The 26739-nt window shown below is 33.6% G+C and overlaps 2 protein-coding genes across 3 annotated transcripts in view; both read right to left on the minus strand.

Annotated features, from left to right (window-relative positions):
• Positions 1–250: 250 nt before the first annotated feature.
• The window catches only part of LOC112686270 (agrin-like), a 216703-nt gene continuing 190214 nt past the window's right edge, over positions 251–26739 (minus strand). Inside the window, exons 4-26 of one of the 2 annotated variants that reach the window (XM_025558477.1) lie at positions 13943–14173; positions 9344–9559; positions 8557–8778; positions 7280–7492; positions 7103–7197; positions 5040–5154; positions 4783–4974; positions 4381–4647; positions 4150–4311; positions 3942–4064; positions 3741–3872; positions 3534–3680; positions 3206–3339; positions 3039–3147; positions 2637–2966; positions 2384–2561; positions 2087–2314; positions 1845–2017; positions 1608–1739; positions 1292–1541; positions 969–1136; positions 651–892; positions 251–555 (exon numbers count right to left, since the gene is read on the minus strand). In XM_025558477.1, coding sequence (XP_025414262.1) covers positions 542–555; positions 651–892; positions 969–1136; positions 1292–1541; positions 1608–1739; positions 1845–2017; positions 2087–2314; positions 2384–2561; positions 2637–2966; positions 3039–3147; positions 3206–3339; positions 3534–3680; positions 3741–3872; positions 3942–4064; positions 4150–4311; positions 4381–4647; positions 4783–4974; positions 5040–5154; positions 7103–7197; positions 7280–7492; positions 8557–8778; positions 9344–9559; positions 13943–14173 — 4073 coding nt within the window. In that variant the 3' untranslated portion in view covers positions 251–541. The remainder of the gene's footprint in view (positions 556–650; positions 893–968; positions 1137–1291; positions 1542–1607; positions 1740–1844; positions 2018–2086; positions 2315–2383; positions 2562–2636; positions 2967–3038; positions 3148–3205; positions 3340–3533; positions 3681–3740; positions 3873–3941; positions 4065–4149; positions 4312–4380; positions 4648–4782; positions 4975–5039; positions 5155–7102; positions 7198–7279; positions 7493–8556; positions 8779–9343; positions 9560–13942; positions 14174–26739) is intronic. The other variant, XM_025558484.1, reaches the window with a different exon arrangement.
• LOC112686281 lies at positions 15947–17097 on the minus strand. Its single transcript, XM_025558495.1, has one exon. It carries the CDS (start codon positions 17071–17073, stop codon positions 16057–16059), a length of 1017 nt encoding a protein of 338 aa, XP_025414280.1. The 5' UTR covers positions 17074–17097; the 3' UTR covers positions 15947–16056.

Here is a 26739-nt window from a genome sequence, read left to right on the forward strand (position 1 = left end):
TCTAGAAATCACTATAAACAACATATGTTATAACAAAAATATAATACCTAAATTTAACTTTTTTTATTGGTTTTTGTGTTATTTATCTGTGATTGGTATCAACATAGTACAATTATCATATTGAATATCTCGTAAGCATTAAGTATATTAATATATTGGTGTAATAATAGTAGGTATTATACAGTTATGCAAATGATTTTGTACACAATATTGAAAATTATTTATTTATTTATGCTTTACATGTACAAACGTATTCATAAAATCGTCTTAAAACTATAACATTAAACATTTATAAAATGTTCATATTGGCTATAATATAATGTATTAAAATTTGGAATTAACGTAAATGAAAATACTTCTAGGAACTTTTGGTAAAATTAATAACAGTACTAAATTAAATCCTAAAGAAAATACAAACTTGAATCGAAGAAGATCGTGGTGAACTGCAACGAATAGTCTTTTCTCTTTATATACAATATTCTTAATTACCAAGAATCGAATTTTGAGCTCGTCGGGTAAAATTGCTTTTCTCCAGCTATTATTACAATTTATGAGCTATATACACAAACACAATATGTTATTGACTTGCGACGTTTTACGTGATACCGTTATGTGTTTTTTGTGTCAGTAAAATTGTTTTGAATACTCACTGTGTTCGCACAATGGCCCAAAGTGTTGTGGACCGCAATGGCACAGAAACCTCGAGAGAACGGGAAAACACGTACCACCGTTCAGGCACATTGCGTAACCGCAAGGAGCTCCTCGGTAATGAGTCACCTCTTGGTTGAAGCCTGCAGATAGGTTACACGCTTTCTCGTTGAGTATTACTCTCTGAACGATGCCGGAAAACGGTTTGTTGGCCATCGATTCTTTGTTCACTGTCAAGGTGTGGCTGGAAAAAGGAAAAAGTTTTACCCTTTGAAATCCCATGCGTCATCTGAAAGGACTGAAACTATTGTTCAACTTACGGTACGCCACCAATGTACAATGGGAGCTCCAGGTTTAACTCCACGAGCGGAGAACTAGAGCTGATGGTGTTGATGTTTCCATTATTCAGCTGAACAGAAGCTTGATTGTCGAATCTCTTGATTTTCAACAAATTCCATTCGGGCAGAAAAACGATTTTTTTGTCGGTGCTATAAATTGGAAAATAATCGCAATTATGTAACATGCATCTAGGTATACCATAATATATAATAAGCATATCATACCTATTTTTTTGCGGTATGAATAGCCACTTTGTATATGATATATAGATAATAACAATACTATAATACCTATCATATCTTACCTGATGTTCGTTTTACCGTTGCCCAAATCAAACGTCAGTCTAACGTAGCCGTCCGACAGGTAAACGGAAATAAAATCTCCTTGTCCGGTGTACGATTGACCACAATACAACAGCAGGCCCGTGTCGGAAGTTGTGCCAAACCATATTTCCAACCGTGTACTTCTGCGCAAATCCTCGGATAGCGGTATGCTGAGAAACGAGTTTTTTCCGTTGAATTCCGGCGAGAAATATTTGGTCAAACCATACTCGACTGCGAAAGAAAACCGTTGTGTAAGCAATATACTGTATTTTATTATTCAGGACGTCGACATTTTACATTTATCACAGTTCGGACCGGTGAGCCCGGGAAGACAGAAACAAGCGTATCTACCGCCCGGTAACGATTCGCAAGTAGACCCAAAGCTGCAAGGCTCGGAAGAACAAGCCATGTCATCGTAACACGTGTCGCCTGCGTGGGACACAAATATACGAACGAGTGCAATAATATAATAGCCATCGTAACGTAATAATAAAAGATAATTCCTATCGAATCAAATACTGTTGGGAATCCTACCAGTACAGCTACACGTGCCGTTTGTACAACTTTTCTGACACTCCGTTACGCCTTCGGATTTCGTCACCAAATCGTTGTCTTCGAATCCCAAAAGGTTAACAGCGTAGCGTCCGATTTTCATACTGTATATGCACCCGATCAATCCCGATTTCACGCCGATGTTCTCGAATATTCTGCGGGAATCATGCGTTCGTAATAACTGTATCGCTGTCGTAGTTGGTAAAATATTATATTTCACTTACTTTTTGTGGACTATTGGAACGTATCCGACGTAAGCGTTGTCGTTGAGGTCCAATGACCTCAACGAACCCATGGAAACTGAGCGCACTGGCTCATAGTTTTCGAATTGCAACAGCCCATCTTTTTGATACCGTTTGGCCACGATCTTGTGCTGTACTCCGATCACGATAGGATGCACGGACGTTAGAACCACGGCTCCGTTGCCCAGATTGTATTTGAATTCGACAAACCTATAAGAAACAAAAATAGTCAGTCTTGCACCGCAGATGTTCGGAAGGTATCATCGAGGGATATCTAACTTGTTGATTATTGCTATTGATATAAAATCTCCAGATCCGTCGGATTGCTGCTGGTCGTACAGTAAAATACCGTCATCCGAGAAACTTTTAAACTCCATTTCTAAACTAAACCTGTGATATGCTTTTAATTTTTTCAACTGTACGTACGAATGCCCGTTGAAAGCAGCGGATTTGTGTTCTGAAAATTATGTTAATTTTTTTTTTAGGGGTGTGATGATAAGCCATCCATTATTGTTAAACAATTATGATTTACCTTTAATTTCTTCCAAATTGGAACAAATGGTACCGCTGTACGAGACAGTGCAATGGCACTGGAATCCACTAGAATTCAGCTCTTCGCATTCACCGCCATTTTGACATGGGTTTGGATTGCATATGGATATATCTCTATCGGTAGATTCTGACGTAGTTCTTCCCGTCAAGTCTTGGACTTCGGGTATAATGTCAATATCATAGATACCGGATGTGTTATAAGAAAAATTGGGCAGCTCGGAAAACAGTAGATGTCGTGTCGATTTCGAAATGACGATGTCTTGAGGTTCAGTAAATTTCGGTCCTTCCGTGCCAGGTATAAGGTTTTCATCTGACAAAAAAAAAAAAAATTGCGATTAGTAACATTAAGATAACGTTTTACACTATATGAAATATCAAGTACCTTTACAAGAGGTATGTGATTTTACAACAATGTCCTTTTGATAGCGACACGCATACAATTTTAATTGGCATTCAGAACTATATGTTTGTCCATCACTCCCACATACTAACTAAATATTAAATTTTGATTCAAATGTCAACTATTAATTGCATTAGTAATAGACTTACAGTTGTACGTGTTGCGTCCTCAGCACATGTTGCCCGGCATACACATGATGGTTTGTCATTGTTCATTTCGCACACACCGCCATAATAACATATTAGTTGACTACAAGATGTTAAATTTTGCATAGCTTCATCAGCTACAAACCAAATTATTATTGAATATAGTTAAAAAAACAGTACACAATGAAGAATAGGTTTTTTTTTTATATATGACAGTGTTTTATATATATTATATAATATATATAAAATTAATTTAATATATACTCAATAGTAATTTTTATCTTGATTTAAAACGTCTATGTTTGATTAGGTTTAATTCTGATATACATACCTGAAACACATCCAGCAGGACTTAAGACTTTAGAACTATCTTCACATTTATTACACTTAGGTCCTATAGCTCCCGGTTTACATACGCACCGACCGGTCATTTGTTCGCAGTCGTCTCGTACTGAACCGAGTAGAGAACACCCACAAGCTGAAATTATATGTGGTATAATTAATGTTAAGATATAATCTTTCTTTTAATATTACTTACGAATGCACCCGTGGTGATTCAATGAAATTTTCGGTAATCCCCAATATCCGGGTTCACACCGGTCACATTTTTCTCCTCCAACTCCAGATTTACATATGCATTTACTGTCAATACATTCTTCTGACATCGACCCTAAAATAAATAAATTTTAAAGTGATTGGAGTTCTAAGTGTTGTGAAGTTTTTGAAATTTAATTTCTACCTAATTTGTTGCAGTTACATAATGAAGGGCAACCTAGGTTTTCCGGTCCCTTTGCCGGTGTCTTTTTATCAGGACAACATCCATGAGAGTAATTTTGACAACTGTCCAAAATGATTGTCGATTCTAAACAAACAGTAAAATATTATTATAATACATCGTATTTCTTACCACGTATATCAATATGCATTGAAAAACTAAGAAATATTACCACGATCGGATTTGTTGCAACATTTTGCAAACCTAGAGGTTTGATGGCAATAGCTGCTGGGTGGACAATCTTGCCTATCAGGGCCGTGGCCACAGTCTAATTCTCTCCCGTTGAGATGATCCTTCAAAGGTTTCTTACCATTGCAAGGTTTCACTTCCATGCCTTAACACACGACGCTCGAATATTCAAATTTTAAACCATCTATTACACAGAATACAGGCGCACACATACCTTGACACAGTTCCATGGGTCTCAGCCGAAGTTCTTGTTGTCTTTGACATCCTTCTAATTTCATCTGACATAACGAATTATAAGTTCGGAAGTCCGAACCGCAAACAGGTGAAGTGTCAGTAGAACAGTTGAATATACAAGAACACCTAGGAAACCCATCAGGACCGACTTCGCAAGTAGCGTCAAAGTCGCATTTGATATCTTTGCATACGTCGTTGTTGCTGTAGACGCTGTTATCGACCGATTCATGAGGTTTCAATATTTTACCTGCATGATAGAGCACCGCGTAGTGCAAAATTTCATTGTTAATACTTGAACTACTTCTTTACGACAGGGTTATATAGAAGTGTGAAATATATCATGAATTCGGGAGTGATCAAAATAATGCAAACATATCTTTACCGATGGACGAGGATTCTTTACAATCGCCGTAAAATAGGATCGTTAAGTTTTGTGTGCCATTTTTTACACATGACTGTTGAAGAAGTTCGCATTCGCTGTTATAAGTGATCAAATCAGAGCCACAAACGGGTTCTTTGGATTTTGTGTCCACGCATGTTCTAGGACAGTTGCATTTCTGATCGTGACACGACCCTAAAATCATTTAATGCGTGTGATTTTGAGGTAACATAGGAAACTCAGAGAATTAATCACCGTACCGCATTCGCCCGCGTAAGCAGCAAATATTTTCTTCCTTGTTGCACAGCTAGAATTTTGTAGATGACAAAGGTCTGTGTACGTAATACCATCGGAACCGCAAACTTTACCGCTTGCCTGGATACATAAATTAGTGTTCATTCTAATTAACTGTCAGAGTAGATTTCATATAGTTTTAATAAATTCTAAATTAATTGTAACCATTTATACTGGTTTAATGATTTTTGGTTGTACGTAACAGCTGGCTTAGTCTTCCTATTTTTAACAATCAATTATTTCCGAAATTTCTATCAATTATAGCTGATCCTTATCAATATATTCATTATATATATATATATAAACACAAGCTCGTGTACACCTATATATCACTATCCATGGTTAATTTATTTTCAATTCGATAAAATCAAATGTCAGATGAGTCTTAGTCCGTTTGTTAAAATGTTGACTTTCGGAAGAAGTAGCGATATAATTTTTATTACCAAAACGCTTACACGGTTATTATTTCTGTTATTAGCGTACAATTATAGTGTTTAATACTTCAATATTATTTAATTATTTAATTATTTGTGATTGGTTTTAGATCGAGATAACTTATGGGCAATTCATGGTGAGAGAGGGACAACTGTAAATAGTAAAATTATAAACGTGGTACATGATGAACGTATACGAGTACAAAAGTTGTCGAGGTTTAATTATATTGAACAAAGCCAATAGGACACGCGTGTTCAAAACTTCATAATCTACCAGAAGGTTTTATTGAATTAAAAATAGAATGCAATAAAAGTTTTTATACGCTATCGAGTATGTTTTACCGTAAACTTAATTGCAATAACAATCTATTACGTATATAACAAACGAAATTTCAAAATACTTATATTTTTGAAAATAAAATAGAAACTTTAAGTCACCATTAAATTCATCTCGTGATTAATAAGTAAAGTTATAGTTGAGATATAATTATGACTGTATGTTTGGCATTACTAAAAATTATATTGTAATACTTTAACCAGAGTTTTGTAAATAAATAATTATAAGTAGTCTATTGATTTTTGCAATTATTTGAGTACATGCATAGGTGTCTCACGTAAATTTAGTAATTACTTAAAAAATTATTTGTTTTATAATAGTTAGATTTTAAACTTTGTTTTCTTAAAAAAAAATATGTTTAATTAGCTAAAAGTTAATGATTTTAAATTGTTGTGCAAATAAAAACCTTAATTGTATAAAAATAATGAATGTAATTAGTAAATCGTCATGCACCTTCTATGATTGTGATAAACATTATGCACTTTATATTGAAAAACATCCATTGTTGTACCATTGCCAAAGTGTATGATATATTTTTAATATTTTATTTTAAATATTTATAATTCATTCAGTGAACAATTAGGTATATTAATAATTATTAATTAATTTGTAAACTTAGCATTGTAATAGTATTATGTTAAGTACTCGTATGTTCTCGTAGGGAATAAAGTTTGAAGTATCACTATAGAAAATAGTTAACAATTAAACAGGGATAAGCGAACTACCTTCCTGTCATAAATACTAGGATTATGAGTACAAAACGAACGTCATTAAACAAGCAATGAGTTGGGAGTTAATATAAATATTGAATGAAAATTAACATAACCCATACGGGTATTATTGTAAATAAATATATTAAATATAAGTTTTAGTACAAAGCGCGAATCGTTAAGGGATGCTTAAAAGGGACGTTGAAAATATCGAACAAAGAAATGACCGAAATCATAAAAATGCGTTATGTTTTGATCTATTTAGACAAGTAACAATATTGTGACTGTATCGTGATTAAGTTTTGTAAAGATGTTTATTGGCCGACATTGAAATTAGAAATTATGAAAATATGCCATTTAGATCGTAGAGTGTATACGTACGAATCACTATGTTTGATTGCATGGATAAAATGTATTCTCTACTAGGATTATCATTGTACTTGATTAATTGAAAAACATTAAGTACGCATAATACGATTGCACCTTATGTACTTAGTTCTGATTTATGGTTAAGCTGTTGTATTTACGTGATTGTGTTGTGTGCTTACGTTTGCGCATTTGAACGTAGGACAAACACATTTCGCCTCCATGCCGTCACTTTCGCATACTGAGTGAAACTGACAATTCATTTTCGAACAATCGCCTGAAAATATTATTATCATTATTTTTATAATTATATAGACTAATGGCAGCGGTAATAATTAGGGTTGATATAGTTTGCTTACTGCAAGCTCCCTTATAAGCCACTCCAATTATTTGTTTCTGTTGACAACCACGGAACTTCAACTTGCACTCGTTACTGTACGTGTCGCCGTCAGTACCACACACGGGGTTATGATGTTCGGAACACAAAGGGCATTCACAGACTGCTTTTCCGTCGCTTACTCTACAAGAGGCCCCGTAGTTACATACGTATTCCCGGCAAGGATTTCCATCTTCTGCACAAATAAATCATAATATTGTGAACCGCGCATGGTTCAATCGACACAATCGACTTGATGGCAGATCAGGGCAGCGGGGCGGGTATGAGTTGTGCCTTTGCTCTATCATCCTTACTCCTCGAACTTCTAGACTTGGTTTGTTCTTATTTACTTGGTTTTAATTTCGTGATAGATTTTATTTTATTCTCGTAGTGTATATAAGAGAAAATATGAGTAGGTAAACCATGGTTTTTAAACCGAATATTATAGTAACGATATACTGCATTTCTTTTGTTTCCCCAATGGTTGTATGAGATTGATTCAGTGCTCGACTTGAGGGGGAACACAGGGGAACGGATTACCCCAACTTATTTTCAGAAATTTTAGCGTCCCCCTATTATTATTACGCTATAATCATAACGCTCAGCCAGTTTTGGGGACGTTCTTTTTTTTTAAAGTAAATAGAGTCCTCCTTCTATAATTTTGCCAAGTCGAGCACTGGATTGATTAACTTAATTATAGTTTACTGAGTAATAACACTATTATAAGGCATCTCAACTCATAAAACTACAACGACGGCCATTGTAATATTGGTGGAAAATTGTCTATGTTATTTTGATATGCATTTCTAGTTAAGATATAAAATTATTGAAGTTAATAACAATGTGAGCTTCAGGCCAGGAAAGGGAACAGTGGCTTACTTAAATGAGAAAAAATAGAATTTGCAAGCATTTATCTTTATGAACCATTCGACTATTTCTATTACTAATATAACAAATTAATATATGCTACGTAAAGTGGAAATGGGATTTAAAAAGAGACATACTCGATAAATCATAACATATACATAGGTACCATAATGCTTTTCCGTTTTATTGTATTGGTTTTGAGCAAAATATGAATACGTGGAACAATACTCTATGCAGTTTACCTCAAAGCATCATGTCCTGGAAAACAACTTTATGATTCGTGGACTTTTACCCTCCTCCCCGACTTCTAACAAATCGAACTATCTAGATTTTGTTAGTGTACCCGGTATAATATGATACGCATGTATAATTATTATGACGTGTAGCTCTCACCACAATGTCCATCGTACGCTAATTTGACGTTGGACCTCTTGCTGCAGCTGCTACGCTCTAATTCGCATTTCGATTCGTAGGTATAACCGTCGGTTCCGCAAACCGGCCGCACCGACGTTTCGCAAAGGTTGGGTTCCGGGCAGCGGCATTCGGCGATGCCCAGACGGTCGATCACGCAGTGCGATCCTTCCCAACACGTGAAATTCAAACACGGGTTTATGCCTGCAAACGAAATTTTTCGAACATGTTTTTTTGTTTGAAAATGAAAAGGTGTACACATTGTGGCTCTGTGGCTTTTAAGTAATTCAAAAGCCGGTATGGATGTACGGAGTACAGTTTATAAAACAAAACACGTAGGGTTTCGAAAAGAATAAAAAAAACCGTTTCGAAAGAGTGAGTAATTATAATACACATTTTAATGATAGAGAACGGGAACTTGTCTCTATTGTCCCAAATGTGGTTAAAAGTATATACCACACGGCAACGAGGCAAAAATAAAACCAACCCCATGGGTTTTGTACTAATCGTTCTGAAAATCGGTAAGCAAGGTTCACTCTGCGTAGTTCGAATTAAAATTTCAAATTCCGAAACTCCGGAATTAGGTGTACGCAGGCGTACACGTTTTCATTAACCGCACCGTATTGAAATAATGGTTTAACCACAAACGTCGTTTTTGTTCCTACCGTTTGCGTTTAACCAAATAAAAGTTTATAAATATATATATACATAATAAAAAAAAAAAAATTAAAAAAAAAAAAGATATAAAAACTATACGAGTGCTCTGTACCTTGGTCGCATTGGCCGTGCGATACGATCCTTAGGTCTGGTACCATTCTGCACGCCTGTCGCCGTATAAAACATTCGTTTGTGTACGTTCTGCCGTCGGAGCCGCAGACCGGAATGAAATCATCGCTACAGAATTCCGAACACACGCAACTGGCGCGTCTCTCGTAATCCAGACGACATATCTCGGGATATTCGCACGTGACGTAGTCGCACGGATCTAAACGACAACAATCAACTAATCCATCAGACAGCTTAACTCTGGGCTACAATTTTATTTATTATTTTTTTTTTGCGCATCACTACGATGTCAACAAAACAATCTTATTTTTCACCCGCGACGTCCGTGCCGTAAGATTTTCCTGTTTCAATACCGACCGCCTGGTGCACGTTGTAGAATTATATACGTTTAGTTTTAACCGGGAGCGCGCGATGCGTATACGTGACTTTGCGTATTGCTAACGGTTGTTTGCAATTTTTTTTTTATAGTTATTTTCATTCCTCGAATTCAAGTAAATAATTGTTTGCTTGCACTCAATGCACTGTTTGATAAACCGTAAGTTATCGGAGTTGTTTGGGGTTAATTTAATTGATCGATAATATTATAAACATAAAAGTTGCAATGAGTTTAGTTAAAAAAAAAAAAAAAAATAGTTTACCGATAAAACTATTGAGTGTATAACATTAAGCTGATGTATATGTGTATATTTTATTATTTATTTCTTGTATATTTTAAAATGTAATACATTATATATTTATATTCTATTATGCTTATTTGATATCAAAGATCACCTTTTTTTTTTTTTTTTTGGTTAATAAGAGTTTTTTATATAATATATTTTACAATAATGTGATAATTATAATTTATTTTTACAATAATAATGTAACTATTGTATGGCGGGACTATTTATTTCAATGGTTCAATCAGGATTAATTTTCGGTGAACTTATGAGTTTAAAATAATTGTTTTGAATGATGTTTAATACACAATTACATGATACATGTATTATAGTATTATAGCACATTGAACAAGCATTTATTTAACACGGTTAGTTTGCTAATGGATAATTTCCTTTTTAAACACGTTCTGCCATATTTTCACGGCATTGATTAGCTCAGCAATCGCGTCATTAATTACACCCACAGTTTCCTTTTTTTTTTTTGACGTTTAGTCAATCGCCTTCTTTCCAAAAATTACTCGTTAAAAGTCTAATTTGCATAGAATCATGAATTTTGCAAATGTAAATCGTATGATTGTCCTTACGTAACTATTGCTTTGAGTTTATTATCGATAACAGTCATTACATCTTCGATCTTTATCAGAATTGTTAAACATTTCATGCACAAATTTCATCCTCTGCACATACCTTAGCATGCCCTTCACCAAAGGTTATTTAGATTATATTCGTCGACATTAAATTAGACTTGATTTCAAATGATAAAAATATAATTCTGTATATTTAGTTAATCTATATTTTACTAACATGATAACTGTTATAAGTATAAGTATAGTTGAATTGCAATAAATGCACATTAAATGATTAAAAGTTATTGATCGAACGGATAGGGAAATAAACAAAACAAACCCATACCAAGCTTTAAATCATGAAATAAACGGTTTAAACATTAAATATTATTTATTTTAACATCATAATGAAAATTATTTTAGCTGATATATATTATTGACTAAGAGTACACGTAAACTATTTGGATTAATTCCAGGTGGTACTCTATCTAGAAAATGATTATTCTATTCTTAAAATATTTTCATTATATCCAACAACGATTTGAGTACAGAATATTATATTTCAATTTTTGCCAACGGTATTTAGTACATATTTTTATTTTTAAATTTAGAGATTGATATACCTAAAAATTTCAAATACTTCTACTTGAGTGTACTAGAAGAACCAAGCTGAACAAATTATCAGCCGTATTATTTAATACTCGAGTTGTTTGTTTTTTAGATAATTTATTTGAGGAGCTGTAATAACAAGTCGACAATGGCTTTCCGCATACGTTTTTATACATACTCGACGATATTTATCGATGTCGGGCTAGATCTATCCGACATCGGAGACAAAAAACATTTAGTACAAATGTTGTTCGATCAACGTCCTAAAAAATGTCGTGTTTGTTCAATCACCACGAGAATTTTTAATATCTCTAATCGCCTGTTTCTTCTATAAGTTTCATTAACAATAAATGTCCATGTTTCTTGTCACCAATTGTGTAATATAGTTTCTTTTGTCGGGCTCTGTGTAAAGACGTTTTGTTAACTTTTTCTTTTTACCAATCGATCTCCGCTAAAAGTCAGAAACCACACGGTCGCGGTGATTCTTAACGTCGTTTGATTCTACGCGCAATACATCATTTTTACCAAGACTGTATTAGTTCTTCAAAAAAGTATCTAAAAAGGGACGTAAGGTTTGCAGCAGGTCGATAGGACATGTAGTTACTTCTAAACATACTTCAACGGTGTTTTTTAACAATCTCTAATATCAATAATAAATAATAGATGGTTTTTATTTGACATTTTGACTTGACTAAATACGTTGGTCTGAGCTATAGTATTATACGTTAGATGAATCATTTATTTTGCATATGAATGGGTTTATTTCAATAGTCTTAACATTTTTCATCAATCACAAAAATGCATTGACCTTTTAATATTTAATATTTTAATATTTATCAAGGCCGCAGCGCAGATGGAATTCGATCAATTTGATCCCAAAGCACGACTAAGTGATAGCGTATTATAAAATTACTATTATTATAATTGTGCATAATTTTTGCGATATTTGCGTTGAAAATTATGTATTGTAATCGCACCGAAGACAAAGTAAATGTAAAACCAAATTCAATCGATCCATGGCCTAATCCGCGTGTGAAAAACATCTTACGGCCCCATTACAATATATATGCGTTTGGGTGTTTGTCTATGCGATGGTATAAGGCGCGTGTGAGTGCACGACTTGAATTCTAGAAATTTATTATCACGTCACAAACGTCATGACAAATGTTCAACCGTTATACCGCGTTGCGTACTACACAATATACACCGACAAAACCAACGATATTAGTAAAACAATAATTTAATACCGCGGCGTCGTGTTGTCGTTGTCGTCGTCGAGGTTATAATGATCAACGAACGGTACAGGCATGTGAAATCCGATTTTAAGACGACAACGTAGTAATAGACATTAACTAATGTAGTGTAATAAATTATACGCGTATGGATCAATGTGTATACGCAACTGGGCTTTTGATTTAAGAAAGTGTACGTCTGAATTCTATTTCCATTTTATCAAGGATAATAAGAAGGAGCCAAACTATTCAATAAAAAAATTACGGATTTACATTTATTTTTTCTTTAACCATCTCAGCGTATTTTTGTGGGTCTTGGTGAGTTGCGGCCCAAACCCTAAATAACGGACGATTTGTGGACCGGGCTTATGAGAGGTACGTACGAGTTACAGCCCATACAATAATCTATATACTACATAAATAATATATAATATACATAGTACATGTATATAAACATCACAACATTAATTTATTAATTCTACGTATTTTCTAGTTTTTTCATATATTATTAATATTTGTCATTTCAAGAATATAAATAAAAAAAAAATATCCGTAAATTAATAATACCGTTTAGTAATTTCATTTTTAGCTATTGTTTTGGTCAAAATAATAATAATAAAAAGAAAATGTGTGAAAAATAAGCTAATAAATATAATAATATTTTGCGTTTCTAGAATATAATATATAATGATAATAACATTCTATTGTTTTGGCAAAAACTTAAAACTTAACGATTTAACTAATTCAAAATTAATTTATTACATTATATAAAGATATAACTTGCCATACGTATCGAACAATTTGTTTACCGTTATTCGTTTATCATTAAATGTATAGCCAACACCGCATCGTACTATAGTTACTAGTCAATAGGTACATAGGTAATGATAATTATTCGGGCCGCAACTCACCTATAGCTAAAATATTGTCGGGTCGCAACTAACCTACGGCTAAAATATTATCGGGCCGGAATTCACCGGTCTCCAACACCGGAAACGACACGCCGGGCCGCAATTCACCCACACCCATTTTTGTTGTATTCAAATTCTGAACAAAAAGATGGGAAATACAGTTGTATTATATAATACACTCATACATATGTATAGTTAACTACTGTTAACGTAATTAAAACTGTTGAACCGTCGTTAATATTTTCTTTCCGTAAATTGAACACGTTTATGATGATAGAAAATAAAAACATATAATTTTTAAAAATATTTTTTTTTTACGCTAGCGATTAAAAAGTTGCGCGCGATATAACAAGTTTTCAAGTACAAAACATATATTGGGCCTACTATCAAAACCCTCAAAGTTACTTTTAGTTAAATGTCCATGTGCGGGGCCGAAAATGGATCGATGTAATATTATAATATTGTAACTGAATTTGTATATTTTATCCTTCATTTTGAAGCTCTACTGTTACGCGTTTGTCCGTCTTTTTTTTTACATTTAGTTTTTACCACGGACAAACGAAATAACCGTATAACGCGCGGTAATATGCTGTTGATGTTATTACCGCAGGGTCCTTTGTATTTGACTGATATGCTTCGGCCCGACAAACATGACGCTTTTCTGACGTGACACGCGCTCAGGTAGTCCCGCCAATCGCTTCCGCACACTGGTTCGTCTACGTCTTCGCTGCACTTGTTCTCTGCGGGACACTCGCAACGCGTTCCGCCCGATTTGTCCAAGACGCAGTGCTGTCCGTGCGAGCACTTCACCACCCGGCAAGGGTCTGTCTTGCCCACTGAAACAGACAAAACGGGGACGGACGTATTAAAAACAGACCAGTGTAAATCAAACAAAACGCATCGCGAATCTTCTACGTATCGTGTTACTCGAGCGATTCGATTTTAGATATAAAATCGTATTTATGTAACAGCACGTTTTTTAATTAATGACTAATTTTTGTAATATATAATTGCATCTCCTGTTTCAAAGCGTCATATATTGAGCTATAAGAGCATTATGATTACCGATTGTTAAACAAAATAATCAATAAGTTATTTTTGGGACATTGATGTTAGTATAATTTCGACGAATTACATGTTTTCAAGTATTGTACGCGGAACGGGAATCGTGTATGACACTTATGAGTGTTCGCTTTGTCAAATATACGTCTGCTACTAAAAAAAAAAAAAAAACTGTGATTTCATCATACAACGGAACAGTCGAACCAATATGATTGATATTATTTATCGTTAACGAATAATATCGTTAGGATTATGGGCTCGGAAGTTAAAAACATTAAAAAATTACCTAAAAAAAGAGGCAAATATGATATAAAAATGACAACAAATGTTCTTAAAAAAATTACCTTAATAATTCCAAATATTTGTTTTAAACTAATAAAAATACATTTTTTTAAAATATTTTATTCTATTTTACTATAATATTCTATATAAATTTATTAAAACTTACAAATTACTCAAAAATCAAAATCATTGCATTGTATGATTAGAGCGTATTTGATGTTATTAAAAGTAAATCAATGACGATTATCTATTTATAAATATTTATATTTAGAAAAATTTCTCTCCACATCCACTGAAGTGATTGGGAGACGCAAACGAACACTAACCGACGTTTTAATTTTTGCTATTTCGAAAATATTACGAAAAAATAATAAAATTTAGATATAATAGGTATTATTCACTATAACATGACAATGAAGTGACGACTGTAATCGACGAGATAATATCGGATACTAATCGAATATTAGGAAAAAATAATAAAATTTAGGTATAATACTATTCACTACAACACGACAACGACAAATTTAATAGACGAGATAAAATCGGGCAAGTCTTAAGTTATCGGCATAATGGTCTATAAGAAACAATAAGAAATGAACTAGTGTGAAATTAGTAAAAATGACTAAAAATATGGAAAAATTACCTAAAAGTGTCAAAAAATGACATAAAACGTAACAAACACCAAAAAATAAATTAAAATGCAAAATAAAAATTAGTTATTTGGATTTACATGCTAATGAAACACATTTGTGGCCTGGATAGCATCTTCTAAAAAGTTCGAAAAAAAAAAAATACAATATGCATCTACTTCCGAGCTTTAGTTATCACCAATTTTTAAAAATACTAGAAACTATAATTCGTCTTCAGATGTGGTTTTTGCTACGGCTGAAATACTTTTAATAATATTATTTGACGTCGGCCAGACGAGAGCCAGAGTCGAGTGGCTTAGCGATAGCCTTTAATATTACGCGGTTGATTCGATTGGCCACATCGTTGTATCGTGATTATATCACCTTGATCATATTAATAACTCAACTTATGACATTTTACCTATTATTTTTAACGATGAATGAAAACGCTGTTTTCATAAAGATCATGAAAAAATGGTTTACATGAAAATATTAGAATATTGTGTTCGTACAATAGTATATTTTCAACAAAAACGACAGTGTATAATGTTGGTGCATAATTTTCGAATACAATAATTATTACTACTAAATGTATTGAAATCAAAAAAAAAAAAAAAAAGAAAGAAAGAAAGAAAGTAAAATAAACACTTTTTATTTATACGCGAATGCAATATAAAGTTATTTTCCTACACCATTGGACCGGTACCAGAAAACTGAACCCGAATTGTCACACCACGATAAGGTGGTCAGGTGGCGACTTCGGCGTGCAGCGCCTTGAGTTTGAAAAGGTTGCTCCACTGGGTCTCAACTAATGCGTTGATCGGCAGATTGAGTATCAGATAGTTCATCTGGATCCGGTTGATAGTAGCCAGCTTCCTGAGGTCTGTGGGTCCCATTTTTTCCAACCAATCCTTCCGTATGTCTTCGTCTTTCAGCTCTAGCTCACCGTTATACTTGACTATCTGATCGATGCGGTCCAGGTCTTCCAAGCCCGCAATGTTCTTATCCTTCAACTGCGCTTGCAAGTAATAGAGTTCGTCCACCGTTCGCTCGTGCTTCAGTTCCTGTACCACTGTCCAGTAGTGGCCCTCGGTAGGGGCCGCACACCTGTTCTCAATCTCCGCGTACATATCCGTGGCCATTTTGTACAGATCGTTGTTTTTGGGGTCCGCGTTCGGCAACAGCAGCATAGTTATGTGATGATGGGCTTGAGCCACTATCGGCAACCGGTACCCGAGCGCGGCTAGCTTGTTCAAGACCAGACGGACCATGTGCTCCAGCCACCGGGTCACGTGCGGAACGGCCACCACGTGGTGGTTCGCAAGGATCAGCCGATGCAACGCCAACGCTTGGATGGACAGGTGCTTGAGCACCGTGCACGCGAGCGCGTTGCGAATGGCGACCACCGTGAACAACACCTTCGTGCCCACCAACGCGTTGGACTTCATCACCTTCACCAGTTCCAGGAACGGGTCCACGGCTTCGACGACCGGGTTCAGCTTCTCGGTTGTCGTGTACCGGTTCACGTGCTCGGTCAACGTGCCGGTCACTTTCACCTTCTCGCGTAGCACCGGTGCCCACAACGCGTCGTGCCTCGCCACGTTCTTCAGAAACTCCAAGTTCGCGTCGTACTTGGCGGCCGGGTCCACGCGGTCGGTGTCATCGCCAGGCGTGGCCGTCAGCGCGGCACCGTCGCAGCACCGCCAACTGGTCGCGGCCAACGCGCACGCCAACGTTGCGGCTATGTGCTTCGCGCGCGACATGATAGCTTCGATTGTCTTCGCGGCCGGGCCAACCGACGACCGGGTGCACTAACGCGCGCTGTCGTCGCACCTGTGCAAACGATGGCCGAACACTTGCGGCCGCTGTTGTTGCACGCGCGCGTGTCGTTCCCCGTTGTTTGCGATTTTCGCCCTCCGTTCTCCGCGACCGTTGCGCGGACACCGTTTTCGGGGTACCGCGTACTGTTCGTCGACAAGTGTTACGCAGAACGATCCCGGGTTCACCCTCGTCCCCTACCCCCGCGGTCCCTCGCGGAAAATATTGTTTTCGCATCCAAAGTTATGGGCGACAGCACACGCAAACGACAGTTGAGCAAACAAAGTCGTCTTCGTTGGCTAACAGTCGTTTTCGTAATCGTTTTCACGTGCTACGTATCATTTTGGTCAACGTACGCATCGAGTTCGGCGTTCTGTTTCGCAATCATTCACAACCATCTCAAGCCAATCGAAATAATCGTTTTGGGAAAAATACGGGAATAATTTGACCAAGGATATCATAACGGTTGACGGTGGAAAAAAAAAATCTTTCCGTATATTATGTTGTACCATAACGGTAACGCAATCACAACGATCGTCGTTAAATGTTCATCTGTTATTAGTTCAATGTATTTTTAGACCCGTTTCCGCCGCACTCGATATCCGAACTAACTAATGAAAATATATGATCGATTTAATCGACATTGAATGATTGTTTTACACTAAAACGATAAAATAATTTATCGATTTTTCCTCCTTTAATGAATTAAACCCTGTATACGCATTTTATGCTCTAAAAAAATCATATCAATTATTGTATTATTTTATTAATATTAAATTATAAAATAATATTTTAATATTATTTATAACAAACAAACAAAAATTGTATATATTGATGCATCAATCTTTTTTAACATATTAATGTTTTCGATTAGTTTAGTGTCCCCGAAAGTGTATTGTAACCATAATTGGTTGATGATTTTTTTTTTTTTGAGGGTTGAAAGTAAAAATGTAGTGAGATATACGAAAAAATGTTTAACTTAATCGTTCATAGATGAAAATTTATATATACTTGTGTATATTAATTAAAATAACAATTGTAAAAAATATATGAAGAACGGTTAAATAAAAGTTTTTCCAATACATTTTGGTACGTATAATTTTTTAAAAAATGTTTAATCTTTATATTAAATCATGTTTTAAAGTTATTATATTATTTTTTACAACTCCTTGCGTTATGGAATATAAAAAAAAATTTATTAATAATAATCATTTAATTAACGAATTTAATTTTTAAAAAATATGTCTCATAGACGTTTTCCCCTTTCAACTTTAGTTGTTTTTGATATAATTAAGTTTTTGTCCGTAAAAACTTTCTGATATGGTTTTATTTACACAGTATAAGGACTCGTATGAACTGAAACTTAATCCTCTATACCTAGATGTTAAAAACTAATATTGGTTTATTTTCATTCATTTTACGGCATATAATTATCAGTTATTATTATACGGACACACGTTTTATCGGAATACCAAAGTTCACTGTTTAAATATCAGTGTCGAGATTGTTATTTGAATTCTCTTGCATTCCTATACATTTCATTTAATTATAATGTACATAAATGCTATATCCAATGAAAGAAGCAATTATGTTTTAAATAAACATCGGAGTATATTGATTTTATCATTGTTAGTTTGAATAATCGAGGAGACTATAACACGTATTTTTAAATTAAAGTTAATCATACTTACACATACTCGTAAATAAATAAATACATTCATATACGAACATCATAATATTATTATGAGTACAGTGTATTATTATATAATTAAAAGATTTTGATATAGAGAAAGTAGTTATAAATCATCATACATAAACACATTCTTTGAATACCTTAATGATATCAATTTACTTGATTGTAATAATAAGAAGTATCTACAGTTTTCATTAAAGCCTATAGTTAAAATGATTTTTCCGCGACTAAAAGTTACAAATCTTTTTTGATCGAAGGTAAACTTTTAAAGAAAATTTAACTAGATAAGCTTTTTAGTAATTTTAATTTGTAGATTGTTTATTTGAAAGTTTTAGATACAAATAACATTCTTGTTAAACCAGGTAATTGTTATATAAAATTATTTGTGTCACACATTTCAAAACGGTTATATTACGACAAGTTAATGTAAGATTTAATATACTTAGTGAGAAAAACAAAAAAATATTTATTTATGGGACATTCGAGTGAACTAAATATTTATTATCTTAAATCTTTACCTACTCTTTATTATTTTAATTTAAGTTCAATTACCTCGATGTTGATTTCGTTTTTATAGATTTAATTGTTTTAATTTTTTTTTCATAACTATAATAATATTACACTACTAAACTTACACGAGTAAGGATAGATAAAACTACAATTACTGATGTTTCAGTTTTATTTGTAAACGAAATTTGATGTGAACCATAATACAAATTAGTGTATAATATAAACTTAACTCGTCCACTCCTCATAAAATTTCGTGAATCTTAGTTATAAACATATTAAGCGTTTTATTGTTTTGTTCTATATGAAATAAAAAAAAAGGTCAGACTTTCTAAAGAAGTCTTCAAAATCAACTCTATGGCTAATGATAAAATTGAGTTAGCCAACAACGACGAAGTGGTAGGTTATAAAAAAATAAGTGACTTGAATATTGTTTTTTTTTTAAGTGTTATTGTATCAAAACTCTTCATAATCGTGACTTGTGCACTCAAAAATGCAGCAGACATATTATTTGAGAAAGCTACTCCTTGCAACACAGTAGTGCCATTATTTTATCCCCTAATGGAACATCAAAATATTTTACCGTTTCATTATATCATACAATCCATTCCGTTGGTTTATCTTTTATAATCATTTACGCTGTAATAATTGTTATACGTATGTCCAATTTTATTTTATTGCGCACAGGAAACGGGCTAATGATCTTTTAACAATTAATTCCGTTAGGGTGTTGTTTGAACGAGTACAATAGGAAATAATCTGTTTTTGTCATTGGTTAGGTGAATAAAGCTATTTTTAAATTAACATGAATATATTTTATGTTTTCGTCTTTATTGTCTACAGATTTATGTCGGCACTATTTCAAAGTGGTGAAATCGAGGGTATATTGATTGATATATCAAAAAAGGATTCGATGTTATTGCAAAAGAACAATTACTCTCGATTTATCAGCGACACCTATTTTAAATAATAGTTTATTAATAATAAATTACAAAAACTTATTAAAATTGAATGTATTATTTGATGTAATACGTGTAAAGTTTTTTTTTCTCAGTTTTCACGACTTACCAACAATTTTATATAATGTATAGATACATTTAATATCAAGCATAAATTGTTCTTCACAGCTGATATTATATTTTATAACTAAAATAAATGCTGATCGATTCAAATGATATATAGGTTTTTAAAAATAAAAACTTTTATATACGTAGAAATAAGTTAGGGAGCTATAGTTAGAGAAATGTATTTTTCCTATGTCGATATTTGTACATTAGAATTATTCAGAATATAGAATTATTAAAATGCACTTGCCTAACTAAAAAAATCAAAAGACTGATCATAGTTGAAAATGCGTTATGTGTTGAATTGAAAATGAAGCTAATATTTGGCTAAATGTTCTTTAATAATTATGAATTTTTCAATAAATTTAACAAAAAATACAATATCATAAGTACAGAAAAAGCAGGTGAAAATCGTTCATTTTTGTCCTTGCTTAAAAAACTGTCATGTTCATAAGTATCTATTGATTAAGCAAAATAGCTGTACCCTAAAAAGTTGTATTAAATATTTTCATACTTTCCGAGAACGTATAAATAATTAATATTTCGTCCATGAAAATTATTATACTCGTATACAAAGCAAATGCTAATTTTAGTTCGGACAAAATGTTGGTGTTGATAGTAACATATTGACACGAGTGGCTGAATGCATAATTAGTGTAATGTTTTTTCATGAATAGATTATTATTAATATTTCAACTCGTCAATTCTATATATTTATATAATTTAGTTGTGAGTTTATGATTACGAATAGGTTATCGAGTTATGAAAACCAAATGTTTTCGAGTAAATCGAAGTTTTAGATTATACTATTACTTGAAATCGTTATTGGAAAAGGCGTAAATTCTACCCGTGGATTTTCAATGGTATTAATTGTGTTCTACATGTATGGCAAATAGCTGAGTAAATAAAAATAGTGAATAATAAATATTTTAATACGAAATACGCATGAACAAAACGGCGTTATGCAAAGCATTAATACCGTTTGCTATATGAGACACTTTTGAAGTTTAATAATTTACATGTTAGGTGTCATCTGCTCAATGATGGACTTATGTATTACTATTGATTCAAAAACTAATGTGCATATAACAGTCTGAAAACGTTTCACAAGTCGAGAATTACTCACATACACACATACACATATATACGAAAATATTCATATATATATATATATATATATTTATTCAGGGTCTTTTGAACTGTACGAAACAGTACATTTCTTAATGAATATTTTAACTTAATTTTTTAACTAAAAACAAATGACATATTATGTTAAAATATTTTCAATTAACTAAGCTCGCTGAATTTGAAGTTAGTAAATATTTTACTAGTTAAAAGGGGAATATAAATGATATTTATTAACATTTAAAGAGCAACATATACATATATATGTTTTCAAACCATGATTGATGTACATTTTATACATTAGCTGTCACATGCAATTTGAAAACCCCACGTATAAACAAAATATATATGTATCGTATGCTTTAAATTTATCATGAAAGGCTTCGGTCTTAGATGCAGGGGTGTATTTTAGGGGGGCGAAGGGGGCGATCGCCTTCCATGAATCCGTATTTAAGGAATCGATCAAATGTAAGATAAACATTTTAAATTGTTTTAATGTGGATTATTTTATAACGATACTTAGTGTCCATACCAGGACACCAAAGCATTTTTATAACGTTATAAGTATTACGTTAAATTATTCAAAAAGCAATTGCAATCGATAACAGATAATGAAACAAAAAAAAAAAAAAAACGATTAAAATTAATATCGAATAACATAACAGAAAACGATATATTTTTTTTAGTGCGTATACCCACAAATATATTTACCAATATACCACTGGTTAAAGGTAATATATATATATATATATATATATAATATAATACTTAAAATATGTAGTGTTATTTTACATAGTATTGATTGCTAAATACTCATTTTAAAACGTTTCAAATTTTACACTAATTTAAATAACGCAAAACGCTAAATTGTTTATAATGCTTTGACTGTCAATAACGGTATACAGAAAATTTTTTAAACGTTTAAATTTGTGTAACGTTTAAAGGCTTAAATTGAATAACGTTTATTAAATTATTTTTAGCGTTAATCGCTCAATTGCTTATAACGTTTAAATGTCCCATAACGGTAAATAATGTATAATATTTTGATTAAAAACCCTGGTCCATGCTTAGTGAAAAATCAAATAAAACACAAGTGAAACTTTCAAAACACAAATAGGTGTTAAAAAATAACTACACAGAAGTCCATTCAAAGTGGATCCGGCACTAGATTAAAAAAAAAAAAAAAAAAAAAAAAAATATTTAAAATAATTTTTTTTTTTTTATTATAAAAAACGAATATATACAATCTGTATAGATAATACAATAAGTAATAATAATAACAAAAATGTACAGGGCTTGACGGCTTGAATGAAGGGAGCGTCCAGTAACGCTATTTCAACTTTTTTTTTTTTTTAGTATTTTTTTATTTGTTTAGGAGGTTGCGTGGCCAATTACGCTTTAAGCGTCAGGGTGGATTATCCGGGATAGTTAGAGAAGAGAGATTAGATATAAGTGGATTTGAATAAGCTAATGTGTTGGCGTGAAATTTTTTATAGTGAGTGGAAGCAAAAGCAGAGAGATAGGGAATTTTGAGGTCGTTGTGAAGGGTGTTGTTGCTAACGTACCATGGAGCTTGGGTCAACAAACGTAAATTTATTGATTGGAAGGATTGTAACAATTTTAGATTTGAAAATTTGGTTAATCCCCATATTTGGATGTCATAAGTTATTGCAGGACGAATACGTTGTTTGTAGATAAGAGTTTTATTGTTGAGTGGGATGTTGGAGCGAAGAAGGTGTCTTAGGCTATGGAGTATTAATTTTAGGGATATTTTTTTAGTTTTGATGTGGGTAGCCCAAGTTAGTCGTTTGTCAAGATGAATACCTAAGTATTTGACGGAGTTGACCAAGGGAATTATATTGTTATTTAAAGTTAGTGGAGGACTGATATTAGGGCGCAAAGTGAATGTGATGTGTGATGATTTGTTTTCATTTATTTTTATTCTCCATTGATTGAACCATATTTGTAATAAATTTAAGTGATTTTGAAGATTTTCGATGGCAACATTAATGTCTTAGTCAGAAGAACTTATGCAAGTATCATCTGAAAAAGTGGCTAGATTGGTGAGGGTGGAATGAGGTATGTCAGCGGTATAGAGATTGTACAGTGTTGGGGTAAGAATGCTACCTTGAGGGACACCTGCTTTTATATGATAATTATCGGATAGTTCGTCTTCACATCTCACTTGGAAAGTGCGGAGTGATAAGAAGGAGTTTAGGGTTAAGTATATAGGAGCGGGAAAAAATCTCATTTTGTAGAGAAGACCTTTGTGCCAAATGCGGTCAAACGCCTGGGCTACGTCAAGGAATACAGATGGGTAAAAATGTTTTTTTTCTAGAGAAGAGGCAATGTTATCTACAATTCTGTGCACTTGGTGAAGGGCTGAGTGGTTCTTTCTAAAGTCAAACTGAGTGTTAGGAATTGTTTTATTTTCTGTGATGATTGGATGAATTATTTTTAGTATATTTTTTCAAGAATTTTTGAGAGGGAGGGTAATAGACTGATGAGATGATAAGAGGAAGGTGAATCAGGTGGCTTACCGGGCTTATGAATTAGGATTATTATAGAGTGTTTCCACGTTTGGGGAATGTGAGAAAGACGAAGAATTGAATTAAAAATGTAGGTTAGGAGTAAGAGGGCTTTCTTGGGAAGATGTTTAATAATACTATTAGTGATAAGATCGTGACCAGGTGGTAAGTGTTTAATAATGAATTAAATTTCTGAGGGGGAGGTGTGTTTTGTAGGTAGAGACATTGGAAGAGCATTGGTTAACGATTTTTCTATGAAGGATGTGTGATCAATGTCATTTATATCAGGATGAGGCGAAAAGTTATTTTTTAGGTGAGAGGCAAATAAATTTGCTTTTTCCAGGTTTGTAATGGCAAAAGTTCTATCGTTGTATTTGATGGGAGGAATTGTATTTTTTTGGTTTAGAACTTTTTTTGTAGCTCTCCAAAGCGAGTTCGTTTTTGTTAATGAGTTAATATAGTGTTGATAATTCTCACTGTTATGTTTGCGAAGGAGATTTTTTAAAGAACAGGTAATGTTGTTGTAGTATCTTTTATCGCTGGGGAGATGAGTACCTTGCTAACGATTTCTAGCACGACGTTTTACAGCTAGTAATTGGGATAGATATTCGGGGAGACTTTTGTTGTTGTAAGGGGTAATTGAGGGTGATGATGAATCAAGTGTGGCATTTTTTATAACATTAGTGAGGGCTAGGATGGCAGAGTCAATGTCGGAGGAAGATTTTAGAGGAATATTCAGAGATATGTTTTTTTCTACTATGTGGGAGAATTTAATCCAGTTTGTTTTACCTGGAGTGAGCGTAGGAAATGTTTTTAGGGAGACATGTTGAATGTTTAGTGTTAACAAGAGGGGTGTATGGTCCGACGAGAGGTCTGATAAATTGGTTAAATTATAATTGATGTGATTAGGAAGAGTATAAACAAAAAAATCAAGAATATCAGGAACTCTGTTTGAATGTGATGGCCAGTAAGTTGGTCCAGGAGGAAAAAAGTGTTTGAGGTTGTTAGTAAGTAATGAGCTGTAAAGTGAGCGACCTCTGGTATTAGTTATTCTGGAACTCCATATTTGATGTTTGGAGTTGAAGTCATCTCCGGCTAAAAAAGTGTTACCAAGGGACTGGAAGTACAGTGTAAAATCATCATCAGTTATTTTATTAGCATTACCCGGTGGACAGTATACTGAGGAAATAGTGGTGGGAATATGATTCAATGATATTGATGTATTAGTGGCTTGAAAGCATGTAGATTGGAAATGAAGAAGAATAGCGTGACTAATACTATAATAGATTTTATTATTATGGCAGAACCAGCATGTGCGGTTCCATCAGGATGATCACAGTGGTATATTGAATAACCGGGAATACGGATAGTTGAGTGTGGAGTGAGGTGTGCTTCACTTACTAGAATTATGTCTAACTTATTTTCAGTGATAAAGGCTTTTAGTTCATTTATTTGTTGCAATAAACCATTTGCATTCCAAAGAAGGATGGATATTTGATGAAGGATAACATTGTGATTATTTACCATTGTTGGATATAATAATGTTATTGATAACTGTTGTTAGTAAAGAGATTAGAGGAAAAATCAGGTTTTTTAATTCTTCGAGAAATGATGACAATTTTAGAAATATGTCTGGATCGGTGTATGAGGTGAATTTAGAGTGGTTGTTTGAATATTCAGTGGTTGATTGGGCATATGATTTAGAGGGACCTGTAGATGAGTTTGAAGTAGCGTTTACAACATTTGGTTTAACATAAGTTGATTGAGAGAAAGTGTTTTTTTTTTTTTGATTGTAGAGAAGATTAGAATTCCTTGTGAGTTGGGCAACCTCGGTAATTTACAGGATGATCGCCACAGCAAAGGGCACATTTTGCTGGAAGACTCTGGGATTTATTGCATGAAGTGGACAGGTGGTTATCACCACAATGAACACATTTTGGGGGGTGGTTACAATAAGATTTGGTGTGTCCAAACTCTTGACAGCGGAGACATTGTATTGTTAATTTGTTGACACGAGGTTCTTCGATTTTTATTTTTGTGTAGTACAAAAAACTGATCGAAAATATATCTTTATTGTCGATGGCTGGCTCCAAGTCAATAAAAAAGAGCGGGAGAGGAAGTTTTGTGTTACGTTGGAGAACATTGTTGATATTTCTGGTTGTATGACTGTGAGCAAGTAATTCATTTTTAATTTATTCTATTGATGTAGTGTGGTGGAGTTTTCTCAGTATTACACGATACGCTCTATCTTGTTTCAGTTGGTATGTATGGAAATCTACTTTGGAATCTTGCAGAAATTTGATGACCGAGGGGTACGAATCTGCTGAAGTAGTGGAAAGTTTTACGCCGTTAGTTGAGCTTTTGCATGAGAAATGATCATTTTTAATTAACTTTTTGATGGAGTTACAGAAAGCATTGAAATCATTAACTACGCGAATGAATATTGGTGAAGATGGCTTGATAACAAGTGTGGTTGTTTCAGGTTCTAAATCCATCTCGGTTGATTGGTTGTCGTTTTGTTTTTCCGAGGACTCGGTGTAGTTTGAAAACAGTGAGAATCAATTTGATGAAACAGATGTTTTACTTTGTTGTGAAGGAGAGTTAGGTGAGTGGGGCAACGAATGTTTACTATTTCTACTATTTTGATTAATTTTCACAGTGAACCCGTCGGTTTGGTCGGAAATTTGTTGAGAA

The sequence above is a fragment of the Sipha flava genome, unplaced genomic scaffold (genome assembly GCF_003268045.1).
Source record: "Sipha flava isolate LNK unplaced genomic scaffold, YSA_version1 108_pilon_pilon, whole genome shotgun sequence".
In the NCBI taxonomy this organism is placed as follows: domain Eukaryota; kingdom Metazoa; phylum Arthropoda; class Insecta; order Hemiptera; family Aphididae; genus Sipha; species Sipha flava.

Excerpts from the sequence above, each read along its gene's own strand:
- LOC112686281 (XM_025558495.1), bottom strand. The coding sequence starts at position 17,073 with ATGTCGCGCGCGAAGCACATAGCCGCAACGTTGGCGTGCGCGTTGGCC.